Genomic DNA, 20,737 nt, shown 5'->3' on the forward strand with positions numbered 1-20,737 from the left:
ATTTGCTTAGATTAGTGGCAAGGTGACTGTAAAAGAACTTTCTTGTTCAAGTATTTGGAGGAACTACTTTACAGTCCTCATCAGTCTCCACTCCAACTTCTTCCTGTGAGGAAGCAGAATATTGCAGGTAATAGCAAGAACTTTATTTTATTCTTAAAAAAGATTTTTTTTTTTTAGTGTCTTAAACTCACCAGGAACTCCTTTTTGCTCTTTGGATAACCCTCGAGGATTGCATTTGTCATGTCTGAAGCCTAACACAAACAAGGTGCCAAACACTTTAATAACATATCCATATGCAGTTTCACTCACACTGATGAAAGGGATTGTACGGCATTTTTTAAATACATGGCATGCAATACGAAACATGAGCTACGAATACAAAAAGGAACATAAGTGAAAAAGATTACCAGTCTCTTCCTCTTTTTCCACTCTTTAACGTAGAGATCTCGTTCTTTATAAACCTGCAAATTAAAAATAATAATATATATAAGCAGCTGGATAGCGTAGTGGTAAGGTTACACACCTTTGGAGCAGGAGTGGCAAGTTCGATACCCAACATCCACGTTGCAGGTCCAACGTTCGGAAGAAGGGACTGCTCTCACAGTTAGAGATTGATGAGGTACAAAAAAATGCTATGGCAAGGGGGAGCCAGTACAACAGGTTGGGGGGGAGATATCATTATCACCCCCACCAGAGATTGGGTACCAAGCCCCAAGTGCGCCAGAAGAAGGATTGTTGAGTGCAAGAGATCATGGCAAGCTGGATCCTCCGTTACCAAGACTACGTGAAGTACCCCGAGAGGCTTTACTAGATGATGTGAATGCAGCACTATGCCGCCACCATTACCGAGACTAACAAGCTGATCTACAGTGAAATGAGATGTTAAACAGCCACATGGGAGCAGTACCCTACTCTGTAGGAAAAAAACCCCAGCCCCATCCAAGGTCAACAACAGTATATGCACAGTTGACTCATGAATCATTAAGATTTTTATGACACTGTGGAAGACAGAGGACAACTGAAGGCTGTAGACCATGGTACTCAAACAGGGAGAAGGGACAGCGAGATGGGGATTCATTGGCAAATGGGTGCGATGACATAGCCTAGTTCCATAATTAAAATTTTACTGAAACGTGTGAATATGACAAATATGGAAAAAAAAAAAAGTCAGTAAGGGGGAAATACTTTTTCACAGCATTTATAAATAAGAGAGGCCATGGGACAGATCCCTGGTGGATTCCTCACCTTGTCCTTCTCCTCTGGCGTGATGTGATTTGAGGCCGACTTTATCTTCTCCAGTCGGGCTCTGTACCCAGAACACTCTGCTTTTAGCTCCTGGATCTCTGACACCATTTCCTCTGTTGTAAGGGAGCTGTTTAGCTCCTTCAGTTCTGTCATCACAGATTTCACACAAATTTACAGAACATCCCCTTTCAAACATATGCAGTAGAACAAAAACAACACGTGTAGAGAAAAGAGAAGTGGGGACAAGCCTCATCGTAAACCGTTTACTGTATCAAACAGCCACATCTTGTGGCTTAACAGTGCGCAAAATCTGAGAAGATAGTGTCAGTGATTAGCAGAAAATGTCACCTGCATCCAGCTGCCTGCAGCTCTGGGTAAGGGATTGCACCTCTTCACTGAGCTCTGAGATCTGATGGTCTATTGCCTTCAGGTCTGCATCGTTCACATCTTTGAACTGAGCCTGTGGGACAGATTGAGTTATTCCGGTTACTTATAAATTATATGTGCATAATATTCCAGACAAACAGACTAACCTGGTCAGCAAAATAAATCTTTTGCTTGCCATATATTTTCTCCTTTATCTTGCCTTCCAGGGCCAGCAGCTCCATGGCTTTGACCACTGCCTGTTGGAAGAAATGTGTAAAAACCACTTAGTTGTAGGATATGAAAAACAGGTTAATTTTAGGCATCTAATTGTCTCATTGAAGTGTTAAACTCGCCGTTTTGCCCAGACCATGTTGCTTTTGTAAATTAGAGAAGACATCCTGAGCGCTATAGGGCCGGTTCTTCTCATTTAGGTAGGCAAGGATGACGCCCGCCCCTGTGAATGACAGCAGGACAAGTTTAACGTTTATCTAAACTTACCATAACATTACACTTAACTTATACTAGAAGTAGATTTTCATGATTATGTTAATATCTAATAGTGTAATATCGCTGGCCACAATCATCATCCTAATCTATTTTAATATAAATATGATTCCCCTCCTTAAAACAAGTATATCGTTTGGAAAAGTGGAAGAAGAATAAAAACACGGAGCTCGTCTCAGCTAACGCTAGCTTGTAGCCGTTTGGCTAAACGTTTCCTTTTATCTGTGACTTTTAACAATCGTCGTTCGCTCAGTGCAAGCGACTGACAAGCCATCTAACTTGTTATAGCCTAGAATATAAACTTTTTACCTACCGTTATCTTTTTTACTCATTTCCAACTACTCCACTTTAGCTTTCCAGATCCGAGTTTCGCGCAAAACGTACGTCACGGAAAAGATCGTTCATGCTAAAAGATGCAACACACCAGCACAAAATCCGTCTTCTGCCTTCGCGTTTGAGCGCCCCTCTGTTAATTCTGCCCCAAAAGTTATTAAGTATGACAGGTTTAAAGTATCTCAATGGTGCTTTTACTTAAATTATTTTATGTTTAGTAGAACTTTATCTCCTTCTTCATTCCATGTCGTTAGCGATATCCCGAAAAAAAGTAGAGTGACACCTCTTTTTATTTGGCTGTTCTCAGAAGCAGTCAATTCAGTCCAAAACCTAACCTGTTCCCGGACGCAAATATTTATTCAGCTAATCACATGGTACCAACTCATACATGAAGACATGTGGACATGGTCGAGATGACCTGCTGACGTTCAAACAAAGCATCACAATGAGGGAAAAAAGGAGATTTGGATGACTTTGAACGTGGCATGGTTGTTGGTCTGAGAATCTTAGACACTGCTGACCTACTGGAATTTTCCCTCACAACCATATTTTCGGGTTTACTGAGAATGATCAGAAAAGAGTTGCTGCAATTCTCTGGGTGAAAATGTCTCAATGTCAGAGGAGAATGACCAGGGTGCAATAAACAAGATATACAGAAGAGCATCTCTAAATGTTGAACTTTGAAGAAAGATGGGCTACAGAAGAAAATCTTACTGGGTATCTCATCAAATTAAAAGGTTAGAAAAACGTTGCCTGGTCTGGTGGGTCTCAATTTGTGCTGTAACATTCAGATGGTAGGATCAGAATTTGATCTAAACATTAAAACAAATGTTGGTGCTGGTGGTGATATCATGTGTGGCATATTTTCTAGGCACAGTTTGGGCTGCTTAACCCTAGAACACTATCGCAATAAATAGTAACACAATCACTACTGCCAGGTGATATTTACCCATTATATAATAAGATCAACAAAAAGTATGTCATCAAAATATATCAAAATATCACAACATGACAAACTAGTGTGGTCTTCTTTTATTTTCAACTGTGCCATGTCTAACAAAATGAAAACAAACGTGTCACGGGGGGACCCTAAAATAATGCTCCAAAACAGAAAAATTAGGAATTGAAGAACAAAAAAATTCCTAAACAAAAACATAATGACACTGAAAAGCTGGTCTTTGGTCCACCCTTTCCTGGGACATTTGAGACTTCCCCTGCTGAGCATTGTTTAAATGCCACAGCCAACCTGTGTATTGTTAGTGACTATGTCTATCACCTTATGACCACAATGGCAATGAGTCAACTGTACTTTAAATGGCCAACAGGACACCTTTGACATGTGACCAAATGTGACACAAAATGTTTTTATTATCCAAAGACTGCTTTAGAGAAATCAAATTCCCTTGCAGCTCTTTGAAGTCCACAGCTATGATGATCCATCTAAAACGGAATAAAACACAAATGTCAAATTAGGCCGTGACTGGTTTTCTAGTTGTTCCAGAGCTTTTCGGTATTAAATGAAGTACATCTGAATTGCCTTAAGAGCACCTTTGATAAACAGAGAGACAGTTAATTGCAAACATTTTATTTAATATGATTTGCACATCAAAACATATCAAAACCAGTTACACAGAAGGAAATGCACTACTATGCACATTACATTACAAACAGCCTACAAATCCCTCATGATGAGGACTTCTCATAGAACAGCCTACAGAAACATTCTTGTTAACTGATATGGTCAAACCAAGTCCAACTAATTTAGTAACATTTATTTTCTGCAATTTCCCATCAGTTTACATTGTTCTATTTAAATTCTGAATCCAGCAGATTTTTTTCTATACTGTGCTAAAATTGCAGCTACGATTTTCTTCTCAAAATAACACAATTGAAAACAGTGATGTTTTTTCCCTCTATTAAACAACCAGCATTTTAACTTTTCATATGTGCATTTCAGTAAATCTCACTTGTGGCTCATGGAAATTTCAAGTGCCATTTCCACTCTAAAACACTATACAGACATGGTTTGTCCATGTATAGGAAATCAGGCCGACCAGCAAAAGCCACTATAAAATAACACTTAAAAAAAGATATGAGGTTAACTTCCTATCCAAACTTGATGTAAACAAGGTCGCCTATTAAGATTGTAAAAGAGCCTTGAGAATATAATTTTCTCTTTAAAAAAAAAAAAAAAAAAAAAAAGAAGGTCAGTTTGAAGGTCAACCAGATAGAATACAAGAGTGGTAAGACATAAAGAGACTATTTTAAATTTTTTTCTTTAAAAAACAAAACAAAAACAAACAAAAAACTGAATCGCAAACAAACCCGAGGGCTCATTCCAGGTATTTAACATGCACACAAGGTAATTGAGCCATTTTAAAGGGCAGGAAAATGGAAAAAAAAATAAAATCAGAAATTACTCACACGCGAAAAAGAAGCATGTTCTGATGTGAGGAACAAATTCATTAACACAAATGTAACAGAGCTACTTTGGGCCACATAAGACTATTGTGACAAAATAAACTTTGAATGCGTTCCTGTTAGTCAAGAGAAAAGGAAAATAGAAAATGTTGAACTTTATCCAGATATCATTCACCTTCATTGAAGAACATAATCACTGACTAAATATGCAACTGCTGTCAAGTGTTTAAATTGTCTAAATGATTCTCTAAATGAATTCGATGGTGCACCATCAAATTAATCCTCTTCCATCAGATCGTGTTAAAGACAGCCGAGTATCAACATGAACATGAGCTACTACTTATTGAAGGGCTGATACATCCAAATACTGCAATGCCTAAATAAGCTTTTATATAAAAGGCTGTTGCACAATATCAGTACTAAAACATGGCTCAGCTCAACCAAGAGGAATGTCACATTTGGTCCTGTGTTAATAGCCCTGTATGTCTAGACCTCGGTGTAGAAAAGTTCTGATGGCCTCTGGCTTTCATTTGAAGTCAACAAGTACTTGTACCTTGTAACTGAGTGGTGTGTAAAGTTACAAGACTGCAAAAAGGCTCAATAATGCTGGTATATTTAATGTTTGAATGTGTTTTATGTATGTTATTGTGTTACCTATTGCTCAGCCTACGAAGTAAAAGTTTTCTGGATGATCACATTTTCAAACTACAGCAAAGAGAGTCTGAAAAGATAGAAAATATGAAATACTTCACAGTGATAAACTGATGCTAATCAGGAGCAGGGGTGCTGGAACCTAAAACCATCTCCCACACACATTCTCATACTTTATCAACACACATTCAAGCTGTGCACACACAGACACACACACACCTTACTGTGGTTTACCAAGCAGGCTAGACAAAAAGTTAGACCCCTGGCTCTCTCCCCGTCTAGAACCTGCACCTTCACTGAAGGGATCCAGCTGGTTTAGTTCAGACTGATCCAGCATCTCAAAGTCTTCTCCATCCAAGTCTGTGTCTAGCTCAGAGCTGGACTGCTTGCGATAGCTTCGGTGGGCCCCGGCCCTGGGGGGACCTTCTCTGCGTTGGGCAGCAGGAGGCCGTGGTTGCAGTGCCCCGACTATTGCTGCCTGGATCATGTTGCTGGCAATGACTCCAGCCAAGTCTCCAGTGATATTAGAGGCAGGTGGCAGGCTGCTAAGAGAAAGTTCAGCATCTAGATCCTCTTGGTCTGAGTCAAGATGAGATTCCACATCCAGCACTGAAGCCCGGTGACTAGCTAGCCCAGACAGACCCAGGCTAGGCAGTCCAATGCTCGTGTCATCATCATCATCCATCAGAGTGGCATCAGGGTTTATGGAGGGGAAGTCTGGGAGGTCCTGGGCAAAGGATTCTTCAGCATCACTATGCCTGTCAAAATCTGGCCGGAATACAGACAGGGAGAAGATCAGAAGCATGAACTAACCAGGAAATCGAGGTAAGAAGTCCGTCTTTTTGGCATACATACCCTCAGAGCCTTCAGTCAGTGGGGTCTGGCCACGTGACAGGTTAAATGTTCCATTGTCAGTATAAGAAACCTCAGCATCAGAATGCTCGGAGTCGGTCAGTGCAAGCTCCTTCGCAACAACAGCATCATCAAACTAGGAGACAAAATGAAATGGTTTAGGCTGTGCTGTGGTGCATTTTTTTAAGATGGCAGTCAAGCTGGTAACTCCGACTCTGACATAAACAGAGAAACATTCTTAGTTTGACTCTCTGCTTGTTTCTCATCCTTTTACCGTCTGCAGGCTTTGCCACAAACACACATTAACACAAAAATAAACAGGTACATTTTGTGACGTTCCTAACCACAACAGGAAATGGTGCTGACGTGCTGCTGTAGCTAACAGTGTGCTGAAAAAGCAATAGGTGCAGTGAATGTTTCATCTTTCGTTTCATTTTATAACCTTGTAACCAACACTGTTGACTAACAACAACTCATGTTCACTAAAAGAGAAAAAAAAAAAACCTGGACAGACTTTAAATTTTAATTTATAGAATTGTAAAGACTAAGATTTTTTTCACAAATTCACATTACTCATTATGAACACTTTAAATATAAAAGTTTACTTCTGCTTTAGGAAGCATTTTGTGTATGTTGACATAATTACTAGATCACAATATGAACAAAAACAAAAACTATATTTGAAGACAAATTTCAGGAATGATGTCCCCGACTTTAAACAATAGAAAGGCAGGCATAGTGAGTAACAGTTTGATTAAAATATTAAGAGCTTTAGAAGTGCAACAGCCTTACTGTTGGGCAAAAAGCGGCCAACTCCTCCTCACTGTCACTGGCTTCACCCGAGGCTGCACCATGTAGAGGTCTTCGTAGGACTGCAGAGTGGAGTGACCAAGACAACAAATAATTACTGAGTCCAGCTTATTTTAACTGTAGTAGTTAAATACACAGTGTGCAGGACAACCAGTTTTAGAAATGGTTTGTAAAATTAGAACTGATTAACAGATTAATCAACAAACAAAGAAAAAAAACCCACTTTACATCACTATCTCTACTCTGATATTTGCACTTTGGTCTCATTTACTGGAGTGGAAATTGTCTTAACAACAGTTTCATCTCAAACGAATAAATTTACATAAAATCCAGTTAGCTGCCAATTCTAGTAAAAATATACACGATACAATTTGGTTTACAACTTACACTGATTGTCAATGGGCTTTAACATCATGTATCCACGAACGCTGAAGTCCAGCCGCTGCAGGACTGGCTCCAGCTTGATGCCAAGATGCTGGAAAAGCTTGTGATAGGCTGCCAGAGGAGTCAGGAGAGTAGCTAACACTAGAGGAGGGGCAGAGAGAATACTAGTTAAGATAGAGAAGAGGGACATTTCTATTAAAGTGCAGTATTTCACTACAGAAAGATAGCCTGTTGACTTTTTTTTGTGATAAAGAAAAACTGAGGGACAGGGAATAGAGGTTTAATATGTAGAGTACAAGCTGATGTTTGGATTGTTTCAGACGTCAGATGTCCTCCTTGCCCAGCTTTGCAGCCTACTGGTTGAAGGTTAGGAGATTAGCTTGGTCTCTGTCTGACCTCCTTAGCTTTCTGCCTGGCTCTTTCACTCCTGCCTGGTCTGCCTCATCCACATTTTAATCACCTCACAGATCAGGCCCCGGTACTGAGCCCCCACAGATCTGGTTTCCCCACCCATGCACTTTTAATTAGACTAGTCAGGCAGAGTTTCTTTGCCAACATAGTTCTGTGAAGAGGCGTGGGTTTTTAATTAGAACTGGATAAACTGCTCGGACTCACAAGCAGAGTAGGAGAGCACTAATCCAGGAATGTAGCGTCCAATGATAGCCAAACAGCTGAACACTCCACAGGTCACGATGCAAAACTGTCACAGAAGAGCCGGAAAAACAAAAACAAACAAAAAACAAGCAAACAAACAAAAAACACACACACACACACACAGAAAATAGTCAACAACACCATATCGTGTTGACCATGGTGCACTTATCCACAGCTACAGTCACACTAGGGAAAACAGGAGACCGTATCACGACCAAAAGTATTCCAACCCCGTGCAATGAACATGTGGAATCTCTTCGAAATGGTAACTTTAAAGATGGCGAGCAGGACAATGACAAATCACAGTCAGTTGCAGTCTTTAAAGTGACAATGATAAAACAGCAATAACTGTGATTTAACTGGACAAAGATAGCTGCTCAGTAACTGATATTATACAGGAATATAACAAGAAAACAAGCAGCTGACTAGAACGATCTATTGCAAAGATAATCGTCACATGTAAGTTGTGTCCATCGTTACAGACCGACTCCAACTGTTTGTGTTTACAAATTAGACAACAATTTTCTTCAAGCCTCTGCCAAACTGTCTGAGCGACTCCAATAAGTCCAACTTGGACTGTGACTGGGTGTTGCCTCCCAACAGGTCGCCTTGTGATTAAAAAATGGTCTCCCAAAGGTTGATGGTTGAATGTTCAAAGGTTGCATGCTCAACCACAAGTTGCTCGCCCAATGTGAAAAAAATTCTGCGCAATCATTGGTCAACCGCCTATTTTTCCTCTAGTGTGACCGAGTTAATAAACCAGTGAAGGAAAAAAAATTAGAAAAGGATAATAGGTAAATCAAACAGGGATAACTTAAAAATCATACAATAGGTGTTGTGATACAGAATGAAGTCATTGTGTTATTGTGTGTAGCTCTCACTGTGCCAGGATTTTGACGCTTGTACTGCACAATACTGGATTTCACAACCACTCCACTGACCCAGGCCTCAGCAATATGGTGGCACAATTCAGGCACACTGAGGGTGCCAGGATGCACCAGACCCCAGCTAGACAGGGACACAATCATTTAACTCCTTACTGCTTAATCAACTCCTTATCATTCAACTAATGCTGCAATGAGAATAAAAAAAACAAAAAAAAAAACAACAGTGGCTACAAACCTCTCATTTTCTGATTCATCCAGCTTTCTGACTGTAAAGGGAGAGAACATTCATCACTTTAAGAAACATTAAATATCACTGTGTAACATTATGTATACATTATTTAGACATTTGCTTGGCTTTCATCTACAGTATCTTCGGGATTTTAAAAACCACTGCCAAAGATGAACCGTTTCATGACTAATACAGATCACTTTCAAAGTCCAGAGTACAAGGCTGCTGACTGATGTCACATTTATTCTAGGAACAAAAGTACATTTGCTACAGCCACAGTACATTAGGGATTGAATTGGCTGCATTTTGCACAATCTATGACATTCCAGAAGCGGAAAAAAAGGAAAATGCAGAATATGATGTATTCTCTTAAATATACAAATATACATTGAGACAAAATTTAGCACCTCTAATCTCTGGCCAGATCTTATTTCTCCAGGTATCTAGACAGACGAGTACAACCATGCCAGATGCCGACAGGAATATCAGGCGCAGTGAGGTCAGAGCGAAGAACCTGGCAGGGGATAAACCACAGAAAACACATGAACACAGTGCATCTATTTCTTGCTTTCATAGGCATAAACAATCACAGAGCAATGTAATTAAAAAGTTAATGCAAAATTAATTAAACCGCAAGACAGTCTGAGCAAATTCCATTTATTATTGTCAAAGTCAGAATAAGAAAGAAAGCCCACCCTCTGGTGTCTTACACAAATGTATTTTAAACAAGAAGGTTGGCAGTAAGTAGAGTATTTGACCATTTCTTTTAACTCCACACACTACTGTAATATCAATTATATCAATAAACATTTAGATGATATTAATCCAACAGACTAACAGATGTTCATATTGTAAGAAATGTGGTCTAACTATACATAAGGTTTCAGGGTTTTTTCCATCTTTCTGTCTTGCACACAACCCTAACTAAATCCCAACTGCTGCTCCATTTTCAGATCACAAGACTCCAAAATGTAATGGGAACAACAATGCTGCAGGATTCTGCCAACCACCGGTTAGAGATTAACCTAACAAAGAATTTGCTGGCAGAACAAGGGGTGTCAGTATTTGGGTTAATGCTGTAATTAGAAGTGACAGTAACAAAAGCAATGTGAAAATGTTTATGGAAAGTTGGGTCACTGAAAAATGAGAACACAACAAGTGCTCAGCACTGAAAATGCAGCTCGTGGTTTCACGAGTTTGTCATCCGCCACCTGTATGTTGAAAATCAGGACAACCCTGTCCTACTGTGAGAGCGGCTGCCCTTGTTAATGTCTAACTTTCAGTCACTTTGGGGTTACGGCTGCATCACTCTGGGCTGAAAATGGCCTGCACCATTATGTGTGTGCAGAAGCAAAGATAAAGCAGATGCAGTGTAAACGTTCTGAAACGCTTGGTGGTCTAATCAAATTCAGGCTGAACGCCAGAACTCTGCAAACATGCCCACCAGTCAGGCTTTCTTTCCATGTGTCAGGTCAATGATCCTTCCTGTACATCTAGCAATACCCAGGTCAACTAAGTAAGCCAAAATTTGGCCCAGTGAAACACTCAAACATACTTACATATTCATATAGTGAAACAACTTCCCCTCTTATCCCCATGACACTAACTGTAGATTTGACCTTTACAGGCTCACTGGTAAAATTGGTAGAGATAATCCACAGCATTACACAGATTTCAAGATTAAAAGCAACAGTTTGGAGCATTAAAGTTGAGTGAAAAGTCCCTGCAGAGTGTGCATAAAAATAGTACCGCCACTCAGCCAGCTGCTTTATCTTGAACTGACAGGCAAAATATTTGCATTGTGTATAAGAACCATCTGCTTCCAGTCACGCTGTCTTGCCTCTTGGTGTTGTCTGGATGTCGGCAACTGTAACACAGAGACACTGAAGAAACATAACTCACAAACTAACACAAGCTAAAACTTACCAGAACACAACGTTGATCACAATGTAGAGAAGGACACAATGAAAGGGTTTTTCCCAGACCAGGACAGACTGCAGGTAGGTCAGGACAGGCTCATAGGGCCCCAGCCTGGACTGGAGAGCAGCTTTGACAGCTCGTACTTGGCCATCTCTTTCGCTAGAGCATGAACGACTTCGAAGGCAGATATCAGCGCTCTGATTAGCAGAGCAATCCCCCACGTCTGCCCCTTGCATTGTTCCAGTGTGAGTCATCTCAGCGTCCTACTCCTGACAAAGTAAGCCTGTAAAATAAAGATTTAAGCTAAGTGGAACCATGTAAACAGCTTCATAAGGAGCGCCACAGCGCCGCTCCACTAACATTTATGCTAACGGATTTTTAAGCTAAAAGCAAATGACGCCAGCCAAACCACTTTATTATGGTCTAACAACACACATTTGACTATATTAAAATAAAATATTTTATCAAAGCAAATGGATAAACGTTTCAAAAGCAGCTAACACTTACTATTTTGTCATTTTTTTGCAGAAATGCGGCGCTCGATTCGGAGAACTTACAATATGGCGTCACCTGTTTTTCTGAGCCGTCAGCGGCCCAATCACAATACACTTTGGCCCTGCGTCATGAGGCATTCAGGTGCAGTAGGAACATCTTTGCTTATTTTGAAGCACTTCGTCGGCAAAGTTGAAAATGAAAGCGCTATTGCGACTGTAATTTTCCACACCAAAAACCTAACCCATTTTCGATTAAGCTGTCCACAACCACCCACTTCTTCCCTCTTTATTCATCATGATTTTAAGCCTATTAAAAATATAATCTCGTACAATTCATTACTTACGACCTATTAATGAAAACGGCTTGTTATGAAAAGAACTTTACTTCCCTGTCTAAATTATCTAAATTTAACTGTATACCTGTTTATTTAGCTACTGTAATTTATCTCATAGACAGTGGGCTTACAGTTGAGCATTTTAAAATGTGTCTACACTGTCCCCTTGTGGTCACATTCTATAATGACATTGATGAATACAAACAAGGGGAACACCATTATTATTATTATTATTATTATTATTATTATTATTATTATTATATAATGTTTATAATGAAAGGATGTGCAGCAGGTTAGACTGATTACAGATGGAAGCTGTACTAAAGAGTGTGCTGAGTACATTGAAGAGCTAATGAATAACGAAAATAACAGAGGGGAGAGATGGAGGACAGTTAGTGAATCAGGAAGGCCAGAGGATTAGTAAGGAGGAAGTAGCTATGAAGAGAATGAAGGGGATGAAGAGTGGAGAGGCAGTTGGCCAAGATTACATAAGTGTGGAGGTATGGAGATGTCTATGAGAGTGGAATTTTTTAACCATATTGTTTAACACAATCTTGGAGAATGGAGAATCTGAGGAATGGAGAAGTGTGTTGGTATACATTTTCAAGAACAAGGGATAATATTCAAAGCTCTACTTGGGCGAAAAGCTGATAAGCCATACAATGAAGCTATGGGAAAGAGAAATTGAATAAAGGTGATGATCAGGAAGCTGCAGTCTGGCTTAAAAATGAGAAAGAACAATACAGATGCGATGTTTGCTTTCAGAGTCTTGATTGAAAAGCATATAGACGGTCAGAAAGAGTTGCATTGTGTAGACCAGGCAACAAAGCAAGCTGGGGTGTGCAGTAAGAGTGTCTCTGAGCCCCTTCTTGCTTGCATTGGTGATGGACAGGTTGACAGATGATGTAAGGCATATTTTACGGTTCCTTACAGCACTACACACTCCGACACGACCGGTGGCAGCACACGTTTAGAGTCGCCTTGCGACTCGCTAACCAACAGTAGAAGAAGTCTGCTTGAAGCGTCACCGCAGGACCAAGCGGGAAGGAGAGGGCAGAGGTGAAGCGGTGTGAAAGCAGTGGCTATTTTCTTCTATTATTTAGCTAGCAGGCAGACTACAAGAGCTAGCTAAATAAGGGGCGACTGAAGACGGAACATGCCGCGGGAAATCATAACGCTTCAGCTCGGACAGTGCGGAAACCAAAGTACGTGCAAAGACGTTGATAGCGTTGAAACCGCTACAGCTTTTTTTATTGTTAGCTGTGCGAGATGTCATCAGATTGCCATGTATTCTGCTGTGTAACGACAGTAGCTAACTGCTAATAATAAGTCGAGCTAACTTTAAATGTAACAGAAACAACGACCTTGTATCCTAGCTTACCAATTGACTAATAGTGTCTATAAACATAATGTTAACTTGTGCATATTGTGTGGTTACCATCAGGTGCCTTTATGATATGCATTTTATGGTAACGGGCATCCGTGCATTTAGAGTAAAGTTGTACCAGTTTGAGTAGTCAAAATGAACATGTTTTGTTTACTTGTGCCCCTTCCCTGTTACTCAGTCGGATTTGAGTTTTGGAAGCAGCTGTGTGCTGAGCATGGCATAAGTCCAGAGGGGATTGTTGAGGAGTTTGCTACAGAAGGGACCGACAGAAAGGATGTATTCTTCTATCAGGTAAGTGGAGCAGAAGTATTCTGCTTCGTAGCACATAGTCTCTTGCTATGTGTTACAATCAGCCTACATTTTCTGCACCGCAGAGTGTACAACGTCTCCAGTGTGATGATGCTTCTATGCAGCTGAAGTGCAATCATATTATTTGCGACTAGGTGGCATGCTTGTATCGTAAACTGTAAGAACCAAGCTCCTGCAGGGAGACGACAAGCTCAACACTGCAGTGTTTTCATCTAACCGCTTGTTTTTTATTAAAACCCCAAAGGCTGACGATGAGCACTACATCCCTCGTGCAGTTCTCCTCGACTTAGAGCCCCGCGTGATCCACTCCATCCTTAACTCCCCATATGCAAACCTGTACAACCCAGAGAACATCTACCTGTCTGAGCATGGTGGAGGTGCTGGGAACAACTGGGCTAGTGGCTATGCACAGGTGATCACCTGATATAACCTACTTTTTTCTTTTTGTTTTTTTTACCCTTACCCCATTAATCTCAATAAAAAATTTAATAACACATCTAAAATCTGCTCTGGATTCTCTACCTCTAGGGAAAAAAAATTCAAGAAGACATCTTCGACATTATTGACAGAGAGGCAGATGGCAGCGACAGCTTGGAGGCAAGTTTATCTTTTATCACATACTGACTATCCCAGAGGGCTGGGACGATTGAGGCTGTGGCAGTGTGGAATTTAAAAAATTGATTTAAGAGTAAATTGATATGGATGTGTGTAGAAATATTACATTTTTAAGAGCAGCTTGAAACTGTAGCCTAAACCTTATTCATGCATTAAAGTGTCAGGTATTTGTTGTTAATGTGAGGGGATTACTTTTGAACCTGTTGAAATTACAGGGATTTTCTGTCTGATATGGATATACTTACACCTTGTAGCTTGTTTTGTGTTTCTTTGTAGTTTTGTGGTCATGCTGCAGTTCCATTTGTCTCTTTGTGATCTGGTTAACTGGTAATGTCTGTCATCATTTTGTGTCGCTCTGTGGTCATTTTGTGTCTCTTTGTAGTGGAGCAGTTGGTGTCTCAGTGTCTCTTTGTTGTCATTTTGCGATCATTTTGTCTTTCTTTGTGGTCACGTGGGCAGTTTTGGTGTCTCTGGGGTTGATTTGTGTTTCTTTTCAGTGACTTTTTGGAGGTGAAGCTCAGTCTAGACTGAGTAAACCCATTCGTTGTCTGAATACTGTTATGGAGTGGTGGATTTTACTCAGGCATGATTTCTCTCAGTCTTTAAGGCTTGCGTTTTGTTTTTGTTGTGGTAAAATGCATGTAGAAATGAATGACTTGATAGAAACGGCATGCTAAAATGGTGCCAGAGCCTGTCATCTTAAAACCAGCACAGCCCTAGCCATGCCTCACTATTATTCTTAGCGTCCTTTTTTTTTTTTTTTTTTTTTTTTTTGGGGTGAACTTTCTCCAGCTGCCAACCTCCCATAAAATAACAGTCGCATTTCCTTTCGAAGGTCTGCAATTTCTGTAACTCATTCACATTATGACCCCACATTATTATTTAGTGTGTGCACTCGTGTGTGCATTGGATAGGAAGGTGGGCCGAGCTGCTGTGGGCATGTGTATGTTGGCAGGGTGTGGCGTGCGGTATGTCTGGTGATAATAGCCGGGCGAGTGAAGAAGGCAGGTATTACTGGGCTGTCTTGGGGGGGTGAGGGAGCCTATTTGTGAGGTGGGGCTGCGTTCCCATTTATATAACTGCAGAGGAAAAGAGGCATTTGCACACCCACAGGCACATTTAACGTTCTGCTTCAGAAGAGTTCACAGTAAGGTTCGCACATGTGTGGCGCACTCTGTAGCTTGAAATTGAAGGTATTGAGTGATCCTTTGTCTTTGCAGGGATTTGTCCTGTGTCACTCGATTGCTGGGGGGACAGGCTCGGGGCTTGGATCCTATCTCCTGGAGAGGCTCAATGACAGGTCCGCATGCACATACTCGACTTGATCCCTTGTATTTCTTTTTCTTGCAGTATAGTACGAGCAAATAATATATAATTTCTGTCCCACAGGTACCCAAAGAAGCTGGTTCAGACTTACTCAGTCTTCCCAAACCAGGATGAGATGAGTGATGTGGTTGTTCAGCCATACAACTCACTGCTGACGTTGAAGAGACTCACTCAGAATGCAGACTGCGTGGTGAGCAGCAGCATTATAAAAAGGAAAAAAAGAAAGGATACTAATTAATCCCATTGCTTTCTTGGCATCATTACACACCAATGACATAAATAATCTCACAAGATGGCATAGGGATATAGCAATCAGCATTTTTGGAAACCCTATAACCATGCCATGCAAAATAAAGTTAAAACAAACCAAATTGTTCAGCTATTCCACCCAATAAAATTTAACATGTTGAGATGAGATGTCTTAACATGTGCTTACTGGCCACTTTATTGGGTACAGCTGTTTAGTTTCCTGTTTATGCAGACATCTAAAAATCCAATCACATGGCAACAACCCAATGCATGTTGTGCATCTAGACTTGGTTAACATGACTGAGTTAGAATGGGGGAAGAAAGGTGATTTTGAATGCGGCATGGTTGTTGGTTCCAAATGGGCTGATCTGAGTATTTCAGAAACTGCTGACCTACTGGGTTTTTTCCCACACAACGATGTCTAGGGTTTACAGAGAATGGGGCCCCCCCAAAAAGAAAAGGAAAATATCCAGGGAGTGTCAGTTCTCCAAAAATGCCTTGTCAGCAGTCAGAGGAAGAAGGGCTAGGCCAAACCTGCGGCAGTTATGAGACACTATCATGTCAATATGGACCAAAATCTCTGAGGAGTGTGTCCAGCACCTTGTTGAATCTGTGTTATGAAGAACTAAGGTGGTTCTGAAGGCCAGAGGGAGTCTAACACGGTATACCTAATAAAGTGGCCAGTGAGTACTTAAAGTCTGTATACTACTGTAGCTATCTCCTTTTATAAGGAACCCATACTTCACTGAAAAGGTTTCTTTAAGGTCTGTTTTATGTTAATTTTAACTTTTCAGTGTGACATTATAACACAGATACAAAAACTGTTAAATATTTTCCCCCCCAATTTGACTACTCTGTTGTAATTTGTCTTTTAAAGTGAAATTATGTGACACTTGGCTTTAAGCACTACAGCTTAATTGCTGACGGTGCCTTTGATGGATGCTTTTTATGGCATTTTGTTTATATTTTGAATTGCACAATCTTGTTTTATGATGCTACTGACAGATAGAGACTGTCTAACTCTTATCTTTTCCTTTGTTGAAGATCTACTCTTGAGGCTGCTTCACTACTTGTCTAGCAGGCTAATAAAGAAGCAAATTGGAGTGCCAGCCTTGAGCCCTAGCAAATCCTATCTAATATCGAACTTATTAAATCTAAGTCCTGAATTGGTGATTGTATTAGTCTGAGATGCTCTGACAGTCTAATGGTGTTTCCCCTTTAATACCTACTTCCTCCAGGGTCTTGCATAAGGCCCCCATGTTGATTAAATTAGCCGCAGAGCTAATAGAATCTGCCCAAGAATTGGTCCCCCTGTTGAGACTGTACAGTGTGTCTTTTATATTCAACTCCTCTAACAACAGCACACTGTATTGCTTCTTAAGAGGTTCCTTTACTGCATCATTACTGCGATATCCTCTCACCCTTTCTTTAACATTGTAGTAGTGTATTGGCTTTCACTATACTGTTTTGCTGGAGAGTTTTTCCCTCTCCCTTGTTTTTCCTCTTCATTTGTCTAATCATTGCCCTTTGTATGTGAACTGTGCTTGTGCGTCAGGTGGTTTTGGATAACACCGCTCTAAATCGGATTGCCACCGACAGGCTGCATATCCAGAACCCCTCATTCTCCCAGATCAATCAGCTGGTGAGTGAGTGATATAACACTGTGTTAGAGCCTCTGCCTCTCTTTTTGGTTGTCAGTCAGCAGGTCTTAGTTATAGGTGTAGTTTGCAGTCTTCCTTGATGTATTTGAACAAAGACAAATGTTGAGACAGACTGCGCGAGACGTGGCGCCCAATGCAGAAATTACAAGATGCACAAACTAGTTTGACAAGTTAGTTGAACTTTAAAATGGATTTCAGATTTCTTGAAAAGAACCACACTTGGCTTCACTTTCCAAACAGTTTAAAAGTGCTTGACTTGAGCTACACTTTTTTTAGGGCCAAGTGGCAAAAAAAAAGAAAAGCTTAGGGTTTGATTTACATTTGGGTGCGTGGTTGTTGTTTGTTTTTTTTTATAATATATTTTTATTATTTTGTGGGAAGATGAAAAATTTGTGTTTTCACTAGAGCTGATCAATAATTTTAGTTCTATCAATAAAGTATCTGTCTTTTAAACACAGCTATTGAGCATATAGTGCACAAATAACATTTCAAAGGAGCTTAATTTGTCAATGTCTGCTTTAACATTCATACATGCAGGTTTCCACCATTATGTCTGCAAGCACAACCACTCTGCGCTACCCAGGCTATATGAACAATGACCTTATTGGCCTGATCGCATCTCTCATCCCCACACCCCGTCTCCACTTCCTTATGACTGGATACACACCTCTCACTACTGACCAGTCGGTGAGTTGCGTCCCTTGTGATGCGTGTGAAATTAGAAAATAATCCCGATGGTGTTGCGTTTGAAATCAATCACCCTGCTGTGTCTCAGGTTGCTAGTGTGAGGAAAACCACAGTGCTGGACGTGATGAGGAGACTCCTACAACCCAAGAATGTGATGGTGTCCACAGGAAGAGAGAGGCAGCCTAGCCACTGCTACATCGCCATCCTCAACATCATCCAGGGGGAGGTTGACCCAACACAGGTACAATTGTACATCTGTTGTCTGAGGTGTTGAACTGATCCAACATAATTATGTTAGGACTATATTTAAACATATGTGAACTGACTCTAGGTACATAAAAGCCTCCAAAGGATCCGGGAACGTAAACTTGCCAGCTTTATTCCCTGGGGTCCCGCCAGCATCCAGGTGGCTCTGTCCAGAAAGTCCCCGTACCTGCCCTCAGCTCACCGAGTCAGCGGCCTGATGATGGCCAACCACACAAGTATCTCCTCTGTAAGTGCATATTGGAAAGTTATGTTCAGTTCCAGTGTGTAGCTATGTAGTGGAGACCTTAATCTGTCCTTGTTCATAGTTGAGGATATGCAGTGAGCTGCCCAAGCAGCATTTCATGGGGGATTCCAGGAAAAATTAGGTTTTGGATTATCATGCTGCCAAACAAGACATTTCCTCAAAACTAAGTAATCTTTTTACTGGTTTAAAACGAGTTGTAAAACTAAAAGAAGCTATAGCCATGTCATTTCATTATATTACTCAATCTAAGGTGATTTAGAAAGCCTTTACTGGTGGTTATATTGCTGTGCTTTGTTTTCTCATGAATGTAGGTTACAAAATTAAAGCAAGGGGAAATTAGTGTTACACAGAAGTTTCAGTCATGCAATAGACTTCATTTCTTTCCCGTAACACCAAGGCAAAGAAACAAAACAGAAAGTGTGATTGTTCTAAAAAAAAAATCTGAAAAAGAACCTTTTGGTTCTTTTCTCACTTTGGGATGTTAGCGTTGATGTCACTTTTTCTTTTTTGCTGTCCCGCAGTTGTTTGAGCGGACATGCAGGCAGTACGACAAACTGCGTAAGCGCGAGGCCTTCCTGGAGCAGTTCCGCAAAGAGGACATATTCAAGGACAACTTTGATGAGCTGGACAACTCGAGGGAAGTTGTCCAACAGCTGGTAGACGAGTACAGCGCAGCAACAAGGCCTGACTATATTTCCTGGGGCACGCAAGAACAGTGAACAGACTTTGTCTTTTATACTTAATTCTCGCTTCTGGACAAAAATAGTTTTCTTTCACACAGATATCACAGAATAGTTATTTGGCTATAACTGCTTTTCTGGATAAAAACGATATTTATTGGCTTGCTTTAACATGTAATAACATAGTGTTTGTGTCTCCAAATTAGAGACTTTCATGACTATTAACCAGAAAAAGTAAATGCATCACATCCTGCAGATTCTGAACCCCCAGTTTATATGAAGTGTTCTCAACCTTAACAGCTCTGTGAAATAAAAGAGCACTAATTATAGAAAATCCTGTACAAAGCATCAACAGCTGTTGTCTCCAAAACATCTGTAAATATACCCGTTTCTGTATTTTTATTGTTAATCTCTTGCAGCAATGTTATTTACAGTTATCCTCAGTCTAAATCAACATTTTGCCTTGTTTTGGTCTATTTTTATACAAAGTACTGTACTTTAGTTTTTGTGCACTTGGTAGGCAGAGAGGTGTCCTTGCATATAGATGGAACTGACAGAAAGCAGTAGCATGCTGGTTAATGTGGTGCGCTGTACCATCTGTATGCTGCTGATACACATTGCTCATTTGTTATCACAGTACATGACCAACAAGAATGTCAAGTTGAAGTTGGATTGGAGCCATAAATGGTGTTGAAATACCTGCCATAAAAACAGCATTGACATTTTAACAGCATTTGTCCTCTAAAGAAAATGAGTTTGTGCAGCTGAACACAGTACAAGGATATATCTAATTTAAACACTTCATCTCTATGCCTGTAAATATTCTTGATTCACTGGCTTCCCCTGTGTTGTCTAAAAGTGAATATACTGCTACATTTCGCTTGCCTGTTGGACCTGTTTTAAACTGAATAAAAACATTTTCTATTATTTTAATTCTTACCTGAAATGTCTCAGATGTTATCTGAAGACACACCTGGTCGGTTGTATGAGAATGGAATAGAGCTGTGCTCCTGATGTTTGTTCATTCGACTAATTAAACGGCGCATAACCACAGGGCAACAAAGACAGTTGGCATTACTTGTTCAACCAGCTATTCTTATAAACCAGTAAAAAGCGTTGGCACTAACAGCACAACTGAGTTACCTCAAAACTACAGGAAGACAATAGTCCTAATGCTTCACAAGTCTGGGCACCACATACGTACATTTCTCAAAATAAAAAAGGATA

At 40.4% G+C, this 20,737-nt stretch overlaps 3 protein-coding genes across 3 annotated transcripts; 1 reads left to right on the forward strand and 2 right to left on the reverse strand.

The window, feature by feature from the left end:
* Window positions 1–46: 46 nt before the first annotated feature.
* On the reverse strand, window positions 47–2,462 carry psmc3ip (PSMC3 interacting protein). The gene is made up of 8 exons (XM_085352706.1): window positions 2,429–2,462; window positions 1,961–2,065; window positions 1,779–1,864; window positions 1,594–1,705; window positions 1,246–1,391; window positions 408–461; window positions 192–251; window positions 47–103 (listed from the first exon to the last, which is right to left on the reverse strand). The coding sequence occupies exons 1-8, from the start codon at window positions 2,445–2,447 to the stop codon at window positions 47–49; spliced, it is 639 nt and encodes a 212-aa protein (XP_085208832.1). The 5' UTR covers window positions 2,448–2,462.
* Window positions 2,463–4,074: 1,612 nt separating this feature from the next.
* On the reverse strand, window positions 4,075–11,838 carry retreg3 (reticulophagy regulator family member 3). Its single transcript, XM_085351771.1, has 10 exons — window positions 11,764–11,838; window positions 11,263–11,539; window positions 9,744–9,850; window positions 9,343–9,373; window positions 9,102–9,228; window positions 8,182–8,266; window positions 7,570–7,707; window positions 7,165–7,244; window positions 6,376–6,508; window positions 4,075–6,288 (listed from the first exon to the last, which is right to left on the reverse strand). The coding sequence occupies exons 2-10, from the start codon at window positions 11,508–11,510 to the stop codon at window positions 5,741–5,743; spliced, it is 1,497 nt and encodes a 498-aa protein (XP_085207897.1). The 5' UTR covers window positions 11,511–11,539; window positions 11,764–11,838; the 3' UTR covers window positions 4,075–5,740.
* A 1,308-nt stretch (window positions 11,839–13,146) lies between these two features.
* tubg1 (tubulin, gamma 1) lies at window positions 13,147–19,938 on the forward strand. The gene is made up of 11 exons (XM_085352707.1): window positions 13,147–13,290; window positions 13,651–13,763; window positions 14,026–14,193; window positions 14,310–14,378; window positions 15,617–15,696; window positions 15,786–15,912; window positions 17,527–17,613; window positions 18,170–18,319; window positions 18,408–18,560; window positions 18,651–18,812; window positions 19,352–19,938. The coding sequence occupies exons 1-11, from the start codon at window positions 13,242–13,244 to the stop codon at window positions 19,547–19,549; spliced, it is 1,356 nt and encodes a 451-aa protein (XP_085208833.1). The 5' UTR covers window positions 13,147–13,241; the 3' UTR covers window positions 19,550–19,938.
* Window positions 19,939–20,737: the final 799 nt, after the last annotated feature.

This window comes from Diplotaxodon limnothrissa, linkage group LG4 (genome assembly GCF_057381915.1).
Source record: "Diplotaxodon limnothrissa isolate DT_005_m linkage group LG4, D_limnothrissa_male_GT1.1, whole genome shotgun sequence".
NCBI classification, from domain to species: domain Eukaryota; kingdom Metazoa; phylum Chordata; class Actinopteri; order Cichliformes; family Cichlidae; genus Diplotaxodon; species Diplotaxodon limnothrissa.